General features: G+C 41.5%; 1 protein-coding gene across 1 annotated transcript; it reads left to right on the forward strand.

Moving 5' to 3' along the window:
* Nucleotides 1-8,628: 8,628 nt before the first annotated feature.
* srp9 (signal recognition particle 9) lies at nucleotides 8,629-18,420 on the forward strand. The gene is made up of 3 exons (XM_084561031.1): nucleotides 8,629-8,799; nucleotides 8,946-9,014; nucleotides 17,692-18,420. Exons 1-3 carry the CDS (start codon nucleotides 8,728-8,730, stop codon nucleotides 17,809-17,811), a joined length of 261 nt encoding a protein of 86 aa, XP_084417157.1. The 5' UTR covers nucleotides 8,629-8,727; the 3' UTR covers nucleotides 17,812-18,420.
* The last annotated feature ends 275 nt before the right edge of the window (nucleotides 18,421-18,695 follow it).

The following is an 18,695-nucleotide window of genomic DNA, read 5'->3' on the forward strand; positions in this document are numbered from 1 at the left end:
CCATTTTACTCTTGTTAATACCAAAAAGGTGAAGTGCAAAATGTTACCAGCATGGTAAATGAATGAAAGCAAATAAATAGAACTATCAGCATGTGAATACTGTGGTAGTGAACTGAGTTTAATCACACATTTTATAGGATACTTTTTAAAGTATAGCTTACTATTTATTTATTTTTATGTAAAGTATTATTTATAATTATACAGTCTTCATAGAGATTAGATTCTGTTATTAAGTCCATTGATTTGACGGTCCATTCTAGGCCAATTATCACCAAAAGTGTATTTTTATCTAGCTTTTAGGATCAACCAATCACACCTCTTGAAATGATGACTCATACCTAGCAACGGGGTCAACCACACCTCCTCACTAAGATAAGAGTTTCTGTCCATTCCTTGCTAAGAGTTCTCTAAGAATTTTCTGGAATCACTCCTAAGCTAAGACTCCTAGCTAGGAATTTTTAGGCTAAGATAGGAGCTCTCTGAGAGGATTCTTAGAATCTTTAGGAATACGGGCCCTGGTATTTAGCTTTGTGCAACGTGTTAACGGCGACTTAAATTGAAATCTTATATGGCAGATAACGTCTCTAAGCAAACTAAGCACATAGGTTTGCCTTTACATTCTGTGAACCGATAATCTGCTTCCCATTTCACCTGAAAGACACAATTTTCTCGATCAAGTTTTCTCTTTCCTCCGCTCCCAGCCACGGCTCAACGCCTCTTTTTTACTGGTGGAGAAGACCGGCGGAAACGTGTACGAGGCGGTGTCTGCATTAGAGGTGTCTAGTGGCCAACTGTGACTGATTCCATTACATCAGTGCCGCAGAGGTAACCTCAAAATAAGCATCCGCCCATTACGGAGACAGATTCCTATTACAACATGCCAGACCGAAATCAAATTTCGGGCGGAAACGTAGAATGGTAACAACCAGGCTACCGCAGAGGACACGTTTTTATAATTTACAAAAATTAATCTAAGGGCCACTACGAGTGAGGTCACGGCCCGCGGGCCGTCAGTTGCCCACCCCTGATCTACATAGTGTACATTTGAGTACTGTACTACGTACTTAATCCCTTTCGACAGTTGTAGTCATAATGTTACTGCATAACTAAATAAGATTAGCTACTACCACTACTACTACTGCTGCTGCTAATAATAATAATAATAATAATAATAATAATAATAACAACAATAATAATAATTGTCCTCTGACTTTCATTTTTTTATCCGATTGCAGTGCAGCTGCTGGAGAGCGACATATAGAATCACCCATACCATATAGAGCAAGGTCACATTTACGGATCTATTCACTCCACGTATTTCAAAGAGGCTGTCCTCGAAAAAACGACCACGAGTCGTGTGTACAACTGCGAATTACGACTTCATGTTACGTTTCAAAGTTAAGCGACCCCTAGCGGTCGAGTAAATATCGACACTCAGGTCACAGTTGTCGTTTTGCATGCACCCAAATTATGACTCAATGTTACGTTTTAGGGTGAGTAGCTCTAGAGCTGTTAATACGTCACTTAATTAAGTTTTAATATTTTTTCATGCGAGAAAGTAACCGTGTAGATCCCGAATATGTGATCAGTTCATTCGAATAACGCCTGTTTGGAAGTTTGCTCGGACGTTTTCGGAGAAGTGAAGCGCCACCTGTGGAACCAGCCGACCGGGGGCGGCGGGTCATCTCAGAGGCGAGCAGCCGGCCTTCTGAGGTGATCGGCCGGTCAACCTCCGTCGTCATCCCGGGGTAGAAAACGAGCCGATTAGTGTGAAAATACTACCCACATCCTCAAAGTGAATGCCGTGTGACTCAATGCATTCGTTAAACCTGGTGCATTTTGAACTGTATTATTAAAAGAAGGCTCATGAGATCGGCTGTCCGCCGTGGATTGACTGCGTTCGGTTTCTGCCACTCAATCAAGCTACAGCAAAGCTTCATAATACAGTAGTCCCTCGCTATAACGCGGTTCACCTTTCGCGGCCTCGCAGTTTCGCGGATTTTTTTAGTGCAATTTTGCATGCATTTTTTTTTAACAGCGCATTGTTTTCTTTGTCCTGATTGGCTAAGCGTGTGGTCTTCTGCGTCCTGATTGGCTAAGGGACTGTAGACCATTGTCAATCAATCTCCTCCGTACGGTGTCTCTTGTACAGTACAGAATAGAGAGCCGAAGTCCCGCCCCTCTACTTCCGGGTTATGGGACCTATCTTTCGAAAAAATATGAACGGCAGTCTATGGCGAGATCATAATTATTTTCTGGTCCCGATTGAATTGTGGCATGAATTTCACATATGATGTGTGTGGATTTAAAAGATAATTTTTCACGTCAAGAGATAAATTATTTGACGTAAATAAGCTGAACAATATTAGGTTTTGTATGAGATCGCTTAGTGAACTACATCTCTCGTCTGAGAACTATGGCTGTCTCCTTGTTGAGCTTTACCGTCTTCTTCCAGGACGAAGGCACAAGTATGAAACGAGGTGAAAATCATTATAAATCGGGTCATGTCGAGAGCTGTAGTTACACGAAGGGAGTTTTGGTCGGTTCTGTACGCGCCAGCATGCGGGACTTGTAGTTCGTTTAATTACGTATTTTCCATAGCGTTTTACTGAACTATCTTGCGACAAACTGTGACATTCTTGACATGTAAAATCATTTTTTATTCTGAAAAACAACATATGTATAATCCAAGGCACAAGTCGATCGGGACCAGAAAATAATTTATCTTTCGCCATAGACTGCCGTTCATATTTTTTCGAACGATAGGTCCCATAACCCGGAAGTAGAGGGGGCGGGACTTCGCCTCTCTATGCGTTCAGCTTGCCAGATTTACATATACAGTATCTTTGATCGCTGGCAGTGTGACTGAAGTGCGGTATGTTTGTAAGTTATTGAGAAAAGTGTAGGCTATAAAGTGTGTAGTCAGGGGTTCTGCAACCTTAAAACATTTATAATCATTGTAAAAAATAAAGCTGACTACTTCGCGGATTTCGCCTATCGCGGGTTTTTTTTAGAACTCCCGCGATAAACGAGGGACCACTGTATTTTCAAATAAACGACTCAAATGCAGTGTTGTGTGTCATTTCTTAACTTAAATGAACTATAACCACTGCCATTACAAGTTCGGCTGTAGCCTAAATATTTCATGTGTTAAGCAGATAAACCAATCCTAACCCTATCTACTGTTCTATTTAAAGCCGGAGAACCAAACTGCATTGCTTTTTGGCGTAAATCTATATTGGGCGGTTCTAAACACATCTTAAATAAACTATCGTCACTTTTTCTTAACAAATATCAACTTAAACCAATGTCATCGCTAGTTCGGCAATACTAGATATTCGATGTAATCAGTATATATATCTTTTTTACAACCCTATTTTAGCATATGTGTTTGAAAACCGAAAAACTACAAATATCACGTGACTTGGTATCAAGCTACATGTTGCAGCTCAAGGGATTTGTAGTTTCTACCACGATTAGTGATTTCCTAGAATAGGACGTTATAAATAATAAAATAAATACATAGCCGGGGGTTTAAGGGTGTGGGAAACACATTTCTGTGACCAGAATTTAAGTATATAATTGTCAAGTGGGTGAAAAGATATGTTTACCATTTTGAACAGCACCACCTCCACTTTCTGTCTATATCCACTAGTTCATAAGATTTCTAGAACACTTTGTCCCATGTCTATAGCCCCTTTTGATGCAGAATTACAGCCCTTCAGAACTTCTCAGAAGTCAGGGTTCAAAGGTCAATAGTTCAAAGAAGGAGCCATTTACAATCCCCTAACCAACATATGTTGTTCCCCACGTTGAGACCTTTCCAATGATATCTTTATTATAGTCCTACAACAAAGTATGGATTTTCACATTTCATGAACACAGCCGTGCACAGGCTTAGGGCCCGTCCACACGGAAATGCAAAAACGCCGAAACGCATAAATTTTTCATCGTTTTGGCCTTTCGTCCACACGTATCCTGTAAACGCATTGCCCTAAAACGCACTTTTCTGAAAACGGGTCCCAGGGTGGAGAAATTCGAAAACGCAGCTCTTGCGTTTTCATGTAGACGGCGAATACGGGGAAAACGATGACGTCATCGCCACACTCCCGAGCAGCCTTCCACCTCCCGCGAGACGTCTCATAACAACATCAACAACAATGGCGGACTACAAGCTAGTTTTCATGCTGGAGACGATATTGAGCCTATTAGGGTTACTAGGGCAAAATATCATGCTCCTGTGCCACCACGCTGAGCAAAAAAGGCGATTTGTAAACAGCGCTCAAGCTTTATGCGCATGCTCCGCATCTTCATCTCCCTTTTTGGTGAATTTCTGAAACCGAAACAGCGCCACTTATAGGCCTGGAATAGGAAGTAGCGTTTTCGGTCGTGCTGAAACGGATCCGTGTGGACGCGGATATTTCTTGAAACGATGATCGAAAACGGAGAGGGAAAAGACCGTTTTCGTATGTGTGGACGGGCCCTTAGATTCAGAGAGCCTTTTGACGGCTCAGCCCATGAAATAAGGATGTTTTTTTTCTTTTTTAAATAACGATGAGAAAAATCATGTAAGGTAATCATATCTGACAGATTTACAACTGAATTAGTAATTTATATTGTATCTGCTCATTTGTTTTTGCCAATTAATTAATTCCACCAGACATCTTGAACCTGTGTGTAAACTAACATCACAACAGCTATTTGTCAAGGGACTTTGAGTAAATCAGTTACACATACCGTTGTTATGATGTCCAGTAGATAATTTCTGACATCTGTGTGTTTCAATGAAAAAATAGCATCTCAACAAAACACTAATGAGGATATGCGACAGGGGGCATTCCTTGATTTCAGAATATTGTAACTTCTATCCTCACCTATAGTGAAACTACAGATTCACGGCTTATGCCTTTAACAATAAATGTTAATCAAACTAAATCAATTCTGAGTAATTAACAAGCAATTTAAGCACAAAAATTCAGCTGATGGGTAAGAATGTACTTCTCGATGACATGGGCTTGTCTTTTATGCTGGCTAAGCTACTGTAATGGGTGTGATTGGATGAAGTTGTCTGTTAACCCCTCACCCTTTTTTAGTGGAAACAAACCTATTCAGGCTGCTAATTTATAAACTGTAAACAATCATGAAACTAAATTGAATGGAAATGAACACAGACAGAGACAGGTGGCAGGTATTTTATTTTAAAACATTACCAGACATTAACATTTATCATTCATGTAGCCTGCCTCCTCAAAGATCAAGCAAAACAGATCATAAAGCAGTTATATCAAAGAATATATAATAACTGCTTTTCACTCTTGTCATCAATTAAATACCAGTCTGAATCAAACATTAAAAGCTAATTATTAAAAAAGAAACATGTCTATACTTGAACATTTTTGATTTCCACAATATGGCATAATCCCCTGTCAGTCTCCATAACTGCCATACAACACAGCAACAATAACAAACAATGCAACACAGCAACAATAACAATAACAAACAATGCAACACAGCAACAATAACAAAATCAATATGACACAGTAACAGTCTTTTTCAGGATGTTAGCTTTGAATGTTGCCTTTTGGCTCCCAGGAGTTTTTCCACTTTGTCCCACTGCAAGACAGATAGATAGACAGCATTAAGTATTACTGTTAAACTGTTTGAAAATTATTGGAAAATGTACAATTTCCAATGACACATTGATTCCTCAGTTATGCAGGCATTTTGTAATACCTGGTAAAATGATCCACATTCTGTATATGTATGCAACAGCCTATATTTGAAGATGACGCGATAAATTAGTGTAGCCAAGTTAGATAAAAAAGTGCATTATGTAACACAGTATGCATGTAGTACACAACGTACATACTATGTAGTCAGGCACCTACAAGGTACAAACATGTCATGTTTTCAATTTGCAGTATAACATTACTCATAATGCTTCAAACATCAGAAATATAATGTACTGCAGAAACTTATGTCAGAATTTGGTTTCCCTACACAAATCATAGTAGTTGTTCCTTAGCGAAATTGAGGGTCTAAGGACAGAGGATGTCACATACTGTATAGATTGTAAACCCCCTGGGACAAATTGAATTGATTTGATTTCAGGCTATATAAATAAAATTAGATTTGACTTTAAGTACTTTTGATGCTGGATGACAACAGCAAAACTGTCTAATCAAGGAGCTACCTGTCTGTTTAACTTCATGTTTACCCCTTATTTTCCAGTCAATATCTTACTATTATATGCATGTTATGTTCCTTTGTAGAAATCATGGCCAATCAAACAGTGATGCAGGCTATGGGTTAAGAGAAGGCTGGAATGAGACTGTTCTCACTGAAACAGTTAGACAGGTATTCATATAGTGATAATAAAATTACTGATGACACACTTTTAAATGATCTAATGATCACTCTGACCTGTCAAGAGGGCCTCAAGATCTCAGGGACCATGCCTGATTTCAGGCATAGGGCAGTTATAAATTAATATATTACTTAACTACTTCAATACACGCTTTCTCTTCAGAACAATAGATACTGTGATTGGTAAATTAAGTATATAAAGTATGATAATAGCATTTGAAAATCGGCTTACAGACACCATGGACACCTGTCTTATCTGTCTGTCCTTTTCCATTCCAGGCTTTCACCTGTACATGTCCTGACGTCTTCTGGAAGTCATATTTACATAGCTGTTATAATGCTAACTAGCTAACGTTTGGCAAGCGTTGTTTAAATGCAAAGTTAGCTCTTATAACGTTAATTTTATCCCCCGTAGTAATTCTAGATAGTATACTAGACAGCGAAACAACATTAAAACGAGCTGACAACATGTTATATTGTTCTCAAATGTCAATTAAACACATTTGCTGTACTTACCTTAATTCGTCCAACTATGACATACCGATGTGGTGGATTAATCTCCGCAATCCACAATACTCTCCTGTTACCGGTAGGAGCGCTATTACAAGAAACGCTCCCATGGGTCGTATTCGAGAGCATGTACACACGATATGGTGGTATAAGTTGGAGGACTTGTTGATTTCAAAGCAAAAGCCCACTGTGGTCACAACTGTTTTCGAGGAGGTAAAAACGTAACAATTTGTTTTTATTTTGAAAAATGGGACACATATGCTTTAGAACAGCCCACTGGGGGGCGCCAGAGAACGCAGGGGGTGCGCACAACTTTGTCTGCTCTGAGGTTGTGAGGTTACCAAAATTAAATTTGTGCACATTAAATTTATAAAATTAAAAATAAAATAAAAACACACCCAACTGGATAATCAAAACTCTGTATAGGCCTAATCCAAATTGAAACATATTTTTGGTCCACATTTTTATCAGCTACTTTTTACACCGATCAACAAGCGGTCGAGCGATCTTCAACGTACGTTCTGCAATGAACGAGCACACACGTATTTACAAGTCACAAACACGATCGGTCATTGTCGCCGGTGCGTCAGCTGTGGATGTTGCTCTCGGCAAACGTGTTGAATGCGTGGACAGCTGTTCTGTGACCGGGGTCTCCTTCGTGACGCCGTAGAACTTTTTTTTTTTTTTTTTTTTTTTTTTTTTTTTTGCCGCTAGTAGCGTAAATTAGCTTCTTCGAGCACAACACACAAAAACAAGCACCTGGCTCTCTTAATTTCTGCCACCTTTGCCGTCTCTGCCCCTTTCTTCTACCCACGCCCAGCGCCATTTATTTTTAAGTCATTTATCAGTTCGGACGTCTTCCCCTGGCTTCATGAGTCAGCGTTCAAGCTACAGGTTAACTCGGAGGAGAACAAATAATTTGGGATATTGTCACTATTTGCTGAACACAAAACATATGCAGCAGCAATTTATGCTTATTTTGGAGAAAAGACGACATGCGTGTAATTTCCGACCTGTTATTTCCGAGTTTGACGATGTTCAATTAATTCTTCACAACTCAGAGCTCGTTTTATCCCGAAGTCATGAACGCAGCATCGACTCGAACCTGACAATAACCCAAATCAACAAGGTTTTATTTATTTCTTTTTTTTTTTCATCGCAGTCAAGCGCCTCACTCCGGAGATCCGGCACGGTGCCGGAAAACTTTAAGCCCTGGATATATCTTAACAATGAATCATTATCTTTCTGTTGTAATGAGGTAGGCCTGTGCTGTTCTCTGGTAGGCCTATTCTGGTCAAAAATTAAACTGTGTGTGTGTGTGTGTGTGTGTGTGTGTGTGTGTGTGTGTGTTTATGTGTGGATTTGACTGATAAATAAATAAATAAATAAACTTTAATGGACGTCCTTAGTGTATGAGCTTGATTAAACAAGGGTTAGGTGACTATAGCTAAAAATATAATGCAAGCAGAGCAAATAGGAATTACAGATCATCAATCCATTAATACTCATTGTGGAACATTGTGAAACACCAAAAACTGCAACCTTTTTTCTCCATTGATTTCTAAATAAAAAATATTTCTAAATATAAATAATAATTAAAAAAAAAAAAAAAAAAAAAGACAGAGTAGCAGTACTGATTTGCTCCGTTTAATATGTCACAAACGTAATAGTAGAAGAAGAAGTTGACCCGGAAATGTTTTTGTCCCCCCCCCCCCCCCCCCGTCACCTTCTCTTCCTTCTGATTGGCCACGATCACGCTGCTGCTGATGTGGTGTTCCGAAATTAGCAACCCTCAACAGCTGATTCAAGTAGATTCTTTACTTTAATAGTAATTTTGCTTTGTTAAAAATAATGCCTTACTATCAGACTTGGGAGGAGTTCGCTCGCGCAGCAGAAAAGCTGTACCTGACAGATCCCATGAAGGTAAAACCTCTTTATTTCAGAAGTACGGTACATGTTGGCATGCTAGCTGGATAGCTTGTTGGCAACATATGTGCTGACTGTCGGTCTCATGTTTGTTTTTTCGAACTTTAGATTCGTAAATTTGCTAATTGTTGTTCTGTCTGCAGGTGAGAGTTGTTTTAAAGTACCGACACTGCGACGGAAATCTCTGCATTAAAGTGACCGACAATGCCGTGGTAAGGCAACCGAGAAAATTATGTTTTGTAGAAGTGTTAAAATTAAATGAACAATTATGTTGGTAACATTGGATACGTCTCCGTGTGACCAATGACGTGTAGCAGACAAACAAATCTCACATGTTAAGCCGGGTGCGTTTTACTTGAAAGGATTCATCATACTTATACGGCTGTGGCTCAGTAGGTGGAGCGGGTTAACCAGAGGGTTAGCGGTTCGATCCCCGTAATGTGCCACATGCCGAAGTGTCCTTGAGCAAGACACTGAACCCCCAGTTGCTCCCAGTGCGTGGCACTGGTGTGTGAATGTGTGTGTGCTTGTGTGAGCGAATGGGTAGATGTGTCTATGACTGTAAAGCACTTTGAGTACCAATAGGTAGAAAAGCGCTATATAAAAGCAAGGCCATTTATATCAGCACCACTGCTCTCGGTGGCTGAAATTAAATCCGATTTGAATAATTCTAGTCAGAAACCTAACTGTTTCTGTGGAAAATAAATTTTAATCAGACAATTTGACATGTGGTTATGTGAGAAAAATATGACTTTCTTCCCGACTTTGTTGACAACACTGTATTTACTCAATAGAAAAAGATGACCTTCATTGTCAGCTGTGCTGCCCACATTGATTCTTTGTCATTTTTTTCAAACACTTGTTTGAACAATTGATTGTTTTGTTTTTCCAAGTTTCTGTGCCTCCTGGTAATTTGTCACATGATGATGTTTGCCACACATGGGGCAAGCATGCTCAGAAAGTATGGATGCACCGAATATTCGGCCACCGAAAATTTTAGACTTTTATCGCCGAAACAACACGGCTGAAACAGGATGTTGTGATGACGCAAGCAACAACCGCAACAACCGCAGCCAGCACGGGCATGTCTGCCGTGTGGACATATTTCAATATATATTATATAAATATATAAAGACCCACTGATAGCGAGTGTGATGCTGAAATTTCAAGAGGCGTGCATCTGCAAAGTCGGGTTTAAGTTATTACCTGAAATCCAAACATCCAAGCAGGGAAGTTTCCCAGTAATGTGCCGGCGCACTAGCCTAGAATCTAGACTGCCCCTAGCGGCAGCAAATTACATTTGCTTCCAGGGTCAGTCTAGCTACTTTAGAATAAAAATAGAATAAAAAATAAAAGTAATATGCATAAAAAGAAAAAGAAACAAATAGTGCACAAGTACTCACAATATACAGAAGTAAGAGGTTACAAATAAATTAACAGAGTCTGTGTTAAGAGTGACCAACACTCAGCGGGAGGAGTTATAAAGTTGGCCACAGGCAGGAATAGCATTCTGTGGTGCATTTGGGTAGGATGAGTCTAAAGGTACTCCTTAGACTGGCCAGTGTGTTGTGGAGTGGGTGGGATGAGTTGTCCAGGATGGTCTCCACTCTTGCCAGCATCCTCCTCTCTGACACTGTATTCAAAGAGTCCAGCTCCACCCCTACAACATCACTGGCCTTGCGGATCAGTTTGTTGAGTCTATTGGCGTCTGCCACTCTCAGCCTGCTGCCCCAGCATGCAACGACGTACAAGAGTGCACTGGCCACTTCTTGTCGAGTGCCTCACTGTTCTTTGACCAGTCCAGTTTATTGTCAATGTGGACTGCCAGATATTTGTAAACCTCAACAATGTCCACATGGGCCTCCCCAGATGGTAACAGGGATCACCTGAGCCTTTTTCCTCCTCATGTCCACAATCAGTTCCTTTGTCTTTGTCACATTTAGCTGCAGGAAGTTGTCCTCGCACCATGTGACAAAGTTTCCCACCACAGTTCTACACTCAGCCTCCTCATCATCAATGATACATTCCACTACTGTAGAGTCATCAGAAAAGGACTGTCCCCTGTTTAGCCCCATTTCTTCTGATCACCAAGTCTGACACACAGTGTTGCAGCCGCACATACTTTGGTCTTCCATTGAGGTAGTCAACGATCCAGCACACCAGGGGGTCATCGACGTGCATTGCTTTGAGCTTCTAACCCAGATGAGTCGGCCTGATGGTGTTAAAAGCACTGGAACAAGTCGCTCAAAGGTCTTAATTATATGGGAGGTCAGGGCTGCTGGGGCTGCTGGGGCGTGGGGTTTTTGGCACAGGCACGAGGCATGATGTTTTCCACAGCACAGGTACCCTCTGTAGGTTCAGGCTCATGCTGAAGACCAGTTGAAAGACTCCACACAGCTGGGTTTCACAGGCCCTAAGCACTTTAGGGCAGACGCCATCCGGGCCTGCAGCCTTTCCTGCATGGAGTCTCATCAGCTGTGAAGCAGGTCAGGTTGCTGCTATGCTTTTGGAGAGGGCAGGTAGCGGAGGTAATAGTGAGGGGAGCAGGGCCATCAATAGGAGCAGGAGAGCTGCAAGGTGGGGGAGGGTATGGTGACGCCATCGTTGGTGTTAATGTTGATGGGCAGCTCACAAAGGGGGTTGTGGGTGGTGTCCGCTGTGTCAAATCTGTTGAAAAACGGGTTTAGTTTATTAGCCCTTTCCTCATCTCCCTCTGCTCCACTGCCAAGTGGTTTGAAACCAGTGATGTTTCGCATGCCTCTCCAGACCTCCCTCACATTGTTCTGCTGTAGTTTCCCATCCAGCTTCCTCCTGTATGTCTCCTTACCTTCTTTGATCTTTCCCTTCAGGTCCCTCTGAATCACTTTCAGCTCCTCATGGTTGCCAGTTCTAAAAGCCCTCTTCTTGGCATTCAATATGTCTTTGAGGTCACTTGTTACCCATGGCTTGTTGTTAGAATAACAATAGACAGTCTATGTCGGGACAATGGAATCCACACAGAAGTTTATGTAAACAGTTATATAAACTTAGTTAAGACCAAAGGGTCTTGGGTCTAGTCAAGAGGGTGTTGACTAAGTAAGCCACATGTCCTCTCCATGTGGCTCACCGAGTGCACTCCAGTCCGTTAGTTCAAAACAGTCCTGCAGTGAGTGGTAGGTCTCCTCTGATCACCTTTTCAGTGTTTTGGTGTTGACTGTTTGTCTCTTAGCAGGATTTGCGATGAACCAGGATATGGGTTGACCTGCCCAGAGGGGGAAGGGGGGAAGATCTAGGGCTGCTTGCTGAACAAGCATTTAATGAACTTTTAACTATTATTTAGTATTTCTTTTAACATAAGTTTGAACTGAAAAATACAAAGAAGAGAAAAATATATTAATAAAATTAATTAAATATTATGTAAAAATAAAAAATAAACCCTATCCCAGATTTTGGCAGGGCCAGTGTGGTGAATTTTTTTTTTTTCAACAATTAATTTTTAATACAAGATTCGTGAACAACAGTACCTCGACCATTGAGGTGAGCGGGATTTCCGCTGTCAGCTCACTGGTCACAGAGTGGGAGACGGCCTGGGGTTAAATTTACTGTAAATGTTCATATAAAGCGTCTGGTTATTCCTTAAATCCAGTGAAATTTTACACGCTATTTTTTTTATTTTCACGGTAATACGGGACAAAGTGCGTCCCGTGTCAGCTCGTTACGGGACGCGAACTTTTGTTTGTAAATACGGGACAATTCCATTTTTCAAGGGACGGTTGGCAACCTTAGTAGCGGGACATATCTTACACAATATCTTCGTTTGTTCCGAGTCAGACTTCTCGAAACCGAAGTGTTTCCACACCACAGAATTCACTTTACCTTTCTTCCTGACAAAGGCTGCCTTTCTGCCATCTTCTATCGTCGTCTTCTACACTTCTTTTTCCGGCGGGGGCGGAGCAGAGCGCATAGGTGGAGATGGAAGGGTTCGCTGCATTTACCACACAAGACATGGCGTGTGGCAGAATGATCGTTTTATTACGATTAACTTGTTTTCATGATCGAATTAATTGCCCAACCCTAGTAAGATCTATATGCATCCCTCATGTTAGCATACAGCAAATTCTGTGTCATCTCCTCTCTGGTTGGGCAGACAACGCACTGTGTGAAATTAGTCAGTGTTTTTATCATAGAGACATGATTGAAGTCACCGGAGATTACTATCAGAGCATTTGGATGTTTGGTCTTTTGGTCTTTAGTGAGTGACGTCACATGCCCCCATCGGGTTCGCAGATTGTGGGACGTAAACAGTGACAGCGATAACATGGGAAATTTCCCTTTGCAGGAAATGCGGCCTGAGCCCCACAGCCTGCGGTTTCATATCAGCAGACATGTTCCTTGGTCGTGATGTGGTTAGGGTTACACCACTTGTTGTTAACAAAGATTGCAAGCCCACCTCCTTTCCGCTTACCACTTGTTGTGATGTCCCTGGCTGCCTGGATGGTCTGGAAGCCATTGATGGTGGCGTTCTGGTCAGGGATATCACGGTGCAGCCACGTCTCCGTAAAACATTTGATGCTACACTCACAAAACTCCCGTTGGGTCTTAACTAACGCCGCCAGCTCATCCATTTTGTTAGTGAGGGACTGGACATTTCCCTTGCCTCTGCCTTCTTTTGTCTCATCCACCATCCCCTCCCTCTTCTCCCCTGTCGCTTCCTCTTTACCTCCTCAGGGATGGGATCTGTAGGGTAGACATGATCCGTGCTGGCGGGTCTCGGGACAAGAAAAGTGACTAAAATTTCTCTAAGCATCTTTATGAGCGAAAAAATATATACTGTACATGTGAGTTAAAAGAAGAAAAAGTTTTGAAAGAATATTTACAAAAGTTAGAAAGTCGGTCAGGAGCACCGGCAACAAGCGGCCATTCATGTCGGTGCCTGCCCAGTCAAAAAAAAGGATCAATAAAGAATCGGTAAGGTTAACTGAGGATTGGAGGATTGGTTTGGAGATACAGACATTTGTGTGACTCGTGTTTGCAATTCGGCAGAAATTCAATCAGAGTTTCAGTCGCCATTGTTGTAAGTGATGCAGGAAGTAGAAACAAAAATTAACCCAACCGGCCAAAAAAAGACACGGCATCGACTAGCGTTTGGGTGGGTTTTTACAGAGCGAGCCAGACTGACGAGTGCTCAGGTATAAATGGCTTGCACTGGCGTTGGCTGCCATCGATATATAAACATGTAGTCAATGCAGCGCCCCCTACAGCCCACATTTCACGAAACTTGGCATGATTGTATGCAAGCATATTATAATAAAGTTTGCAAAAGATTGCATAAGGACATAAGGATTGGGGAATGAAAAGAACGATTGGATAGGGTATGTGCATGAGGACTGTGTCTGACCGATGGCGGGGGGGAATTCCTAAAGGGATTTCCTAATTCCTAAAGGTTAATAATTAAAAAAAACAGTTAATAGTTGGTTACACAGAACTTTATTACATTAATTTTAACACCCTATATATACCGTAATTTCCGGACTATAAGGCGCACCTGAATATAAGCCGCACCAGCTAAATTTTGGGGAAAATACAGATTGTTCAATATATAAACCGCACCCGATTATAAACCGCACCCTAAACCGCTGGTGTTTTAATGTTTAATTACCGTAAGGGTTTCTTCTACCACGGAGGGGATTGTCGGGACAGAAATGACTGTTTGGAAACGCAAAGCGTCCCATTTATTTACATTTGAGAAACACAATAAATCTTTCAATCAATGATCAAACTTTCACATCTTTGACATTACAAACAGCATTCGTGCAGTGCACAAATAATACAACGGTGCGCTCCTAGCGTACTTCCTGCAGTCATAGTACCGTAGTAGTGCAGTATAACAAAAAACAAAGCTTACAACGCTTGATGAGGCAATAACGTTAAATGGCTAAATTTAATTCGTTTTTAAAAGTGCTTGCCTGTAACACGGCAGCAAAAGTGCAGTAACCCGGCTGCTCAACAAAATAACCAGCATCTTTTTCTTAAACAGCCAACACAGCAGTAAAGGTGCAGTAACACGGCCGTTTACTGTATCAAAATAACCAGCCTACTATAACAGAAAAGTCAGCCAGATCGATCGCCTTTAACTTAAAAGCAGCTCTCGTACTGCATTTGGACTTACTCGGTTTGTTTTGCTCTCGTTACCTGGCGCGAACTGTCTGTCTCGCACCTGCGCTTCCATAATAGTGCGCCCCTGGTGACCGTTAGCTGTAAAAATCCACCCGCCGTTGGTATAGTGTATATACAGTCAATGTATGTGTGTGAGAGAGAGAGAGACGCGTGAGTGACAGAGAGACGAAGAGAGAGCAGGGAAAGGAAATGCAGCTGAACGAATACGCGCGTGTTTTAAAAATCTGGTCGGTGTTGAATCTGTGGCGGTCGGAGTGTAGGAAACACTGGGCACATTCCGGGGATCGAACCGCTAACCCTCTGGTTCGTAGACAACCCGCTCTACCTACTGAGCCACAGCCGCCCCCATGAAATGTTTCCGTGTCACCTGTAGCACCCCTGTAGACGTAATGTCACGCAACTGGATGGGCGTCTACACAATATTTTACAGATTGTGAGCCAAATTTCATCAAGTTGAAATGTTGCTTGTGTAACACCCCCTAGAGACCAAGGGTCACAAAATTTGGGGTGCTTGTACAAAATCATATTATTATCAATGATATGAAGTTTGATTAAGTTTGGGTATATACTTCACAAAATATTAGCTCTGGACTTGTACTGCGCCATGCCGTAAAAATGGGCATGACAGAAATGGGCATGGCCTAGTCCATTAGAACCAGGGCTATATAAGGAATCAGAGGGGAAAAGAATTTTGTTTCTAGGGCGCACAGTTCTTGAGATATGAGCCAAAACGTAAATTGACATATTATAGCTCTGCCTAGCTGTAGGCATGTGTATTGACACCTTGGCAAAGTGGAATGGCAGGACTTCTACCAAGTTACCAGGTTTGATGCCTTTCGCCTTTGCAGTTTGTCCTGGGCAGACATTTTTAGCTATGCAGAACATTATGGCAAAATATAAGAAGAAGAAGAAAAATCGGAAGAAAAACAATAGGGATCCTGCAGGGATCCTGCAGCTTTGTTTGCATGGACCCCTAAATACAAAAATTAAAAAAATACATACTATATACATACTATCTATTTTAAAGTGGCAGAGGTGGCTAAAAATAGGCTGTTAGATAAAAACAGAGATAAAAAGTCAGTGCAGGTGTGGTCCTCGCCCCCCCTTCCCTCCTCCCCATCTGTTCTCTGGGGACGTAAGATTTTCTTAATCTTAACCTTTCTGTAGCAGTTCAGTGACTGTAGTCTGCTACTGAACAGGCTCGTTTGAGAGCTGATGGCATGCTGATGGCATGCCCACTACAGAACTGGCATGCCTGCGCACGGCTTACTGTCACAAACACGAGACAACACACTCACCACGACAGAAGCACCGGGCCCGAGCGGCGAGCCTGCCGTGGCGTTGTCAGTGGCACCACTAATTTTGCAGAAAAAACCAACTCTAAAAGTCACATTCGGAACTATTTTGGCTTTAAACAAGGCACAGGCGGTAAAGCAATAGACGATGGCCGTCCACTGTGCACTGTACAAATACACTGCAGTTCATAAAAATAATAACAATAAAAAAAGGCTGCAGTATCGCGATAATACCTGGAACCGCGATACTTTGTCTGGTATAGTATCATGGTTACTCATTTTGGTATCGTGACAACTCTAATATGGCTCACACACTTCACACTTCAAAATGCGCCACATTTAATTGGCGGTAACGGCGGTTCCGATGTTGGTAACAGCATTGTAACGATGGAAATAGTAATTAGTTACCTGTTACTGAAAAAAATAACGCTGTTAGTAAAGCCGTTAATTTCAATGCCGTTATTCCCATCACTGATCCCTAATGTAAACTATTGTGATATGTAATGGGGCCTAAGGCTAACAGCTAGCATCTCAGTGTCTCTGTTGCAGATTGTCTCTTTAAGAGCAACAATGCCTGGGTGACACCACCTGTTGTTATCACCACCGCCCTTGCTTTTACCACATGCTCTTGTGTCTGTCGCCCCCTGGTATCCCGGCAGATCCACGTTAGCATCCAGCGTGGAGCTAGTTAGCCATGTCTCCATGAAGATAAACAGACTGCTCCCCCAGTACACCCGCTTGTTCTTGATCAGAGTTGCCAGTTCGTCCACTTTCTTCAGCAAACTGTTAACATTTCCCATTAACACTGAAATGATGGATGTCCACCCCACCCCTGGGGGAATGAGATCACGTGTGCCCATTAGCTCCTCAACGCCAGCAGATCTTCTCTCGAATAAACAAAGTTACTAGTCAAGGAAAAAAGTCACCATATCCATAGGATATAGTAAAAGCTAGTGTGTGTGTGTAACAGCAGGAGAGCGTAAAAAGGTGCATAGAAAATGGAAGAGTCACCACACACACAGGAGCAACCGACCGCAGCTTGTACACCCAAGTAGTTTTGGGTGTTTTGTGGCAATCCATTCTGTGCATATAAGAACATGACATGTGAAAGGTTTACCAGCTGGCACCTTATTAATTATTAATTGGGTAACCTGCACTGTTTTTTCAGTGTACGTGGCAAGTAGGTTGTTCCAAACACCTTGAGGATGTTACTCAATGTGTTTGCGATATTATCATTAATGTATGTTTTTGACAAGTGTGATTGTGTCTTTATATTATGAATATATAAATATTAATGCTTCTCTTTTCCAAGATGTCCCTGTTTAAAGGGTAGAAAACCAACAAGGACCACTCAGTGCCATTACTATGTCACAACTGGTCCATTGTATGTAATGGTTAATGTCTCTGCCTTCTTTAAATGTTTTGTCCTTTCCCACAGTGTTTACAGTACAAGACAGATCAGGCCCAGGATGTGAAGAAGATCGAGAAGCTGCATGGAAAACTGATGAGACTCATGGTGTCCAAAGAGACGCATAGTGGTGCCATGGAGACAGACTAAAATGCTCTAAAAGCACTGGCCTTAGAGCACCTGGACTGAGTTCAGTGGATACAGGGGTTGTTGAGATAACCGAACCATCAGAGTTATGTGGAGTCTGGGAGATCGGATTGATCTGGCTGCCTTCATTCGTGTAATACTACCAGAGAGGGGATATCTTCTAATACTGTAGTCTCTCATGATTTTGGTTTTTATGACAAATTCTTAGTCAGTCTACTTATCCTTATTTTTTCGGCCTCTATAATCATGTTCCTGCAGGTATTCATTTAAAGTAAGTTCAGTGTAGACGGCTGAGAAATGTAAGGAATATTGAGAAAGTGGGGTGAGATAAAATGTGCTGCAGCTTTGCTACCTTGATTTCTTCACTGGAGCTTGCGTCTGATTTCAGACAAGCTATTTTGGACAATTTCAGCAGAACAATTGGTTTCCTTTTCTTTTTCCTCATGGGCTTGTGCCACCAGAATGAAGCTGGACCTTTTGTTTTCCCAACAGTGGTGTGGAGAAAACTCAGTTTCTATGGATACACCCCACACCTGCAAATGCCATTTCATTTACTGAGAATAATTGTGTTACATGTTCAATAAATGTTTATTTACCCCTGTGTTACCTAAATCTCTTCTGTATTCATCTTATAGTGAACTTCAATTTAATTTTGTCTGACAGTCACACATATCTGCAACATTATTTTCAGCAGAATATCATGTGTCTTCTTTTGTTTCATATTTTTGGTCTAATAGTTTTTTCAGACCCTGCCAATGAGAAATTGCTAAAGACATTGTCATTGATAATATACACTTTATTCATACAAAAAGTCAGCAGCAAAGTACAACACAGAATAATATGAAACTATAATTCAACTATATGTTGTTGTTGGCACAGCTAATAGT

Source organism: Chelon labrosus, assembly GCF_963514085.1.
Source record: "Chelon labrosus genome assembly, chromosome: 14".
NCBI lineage: Eukaryota > Metazoa > Chordata > Actinopteri > Mugiliformes > Mugilidae > Chelon > Chelon labrosus.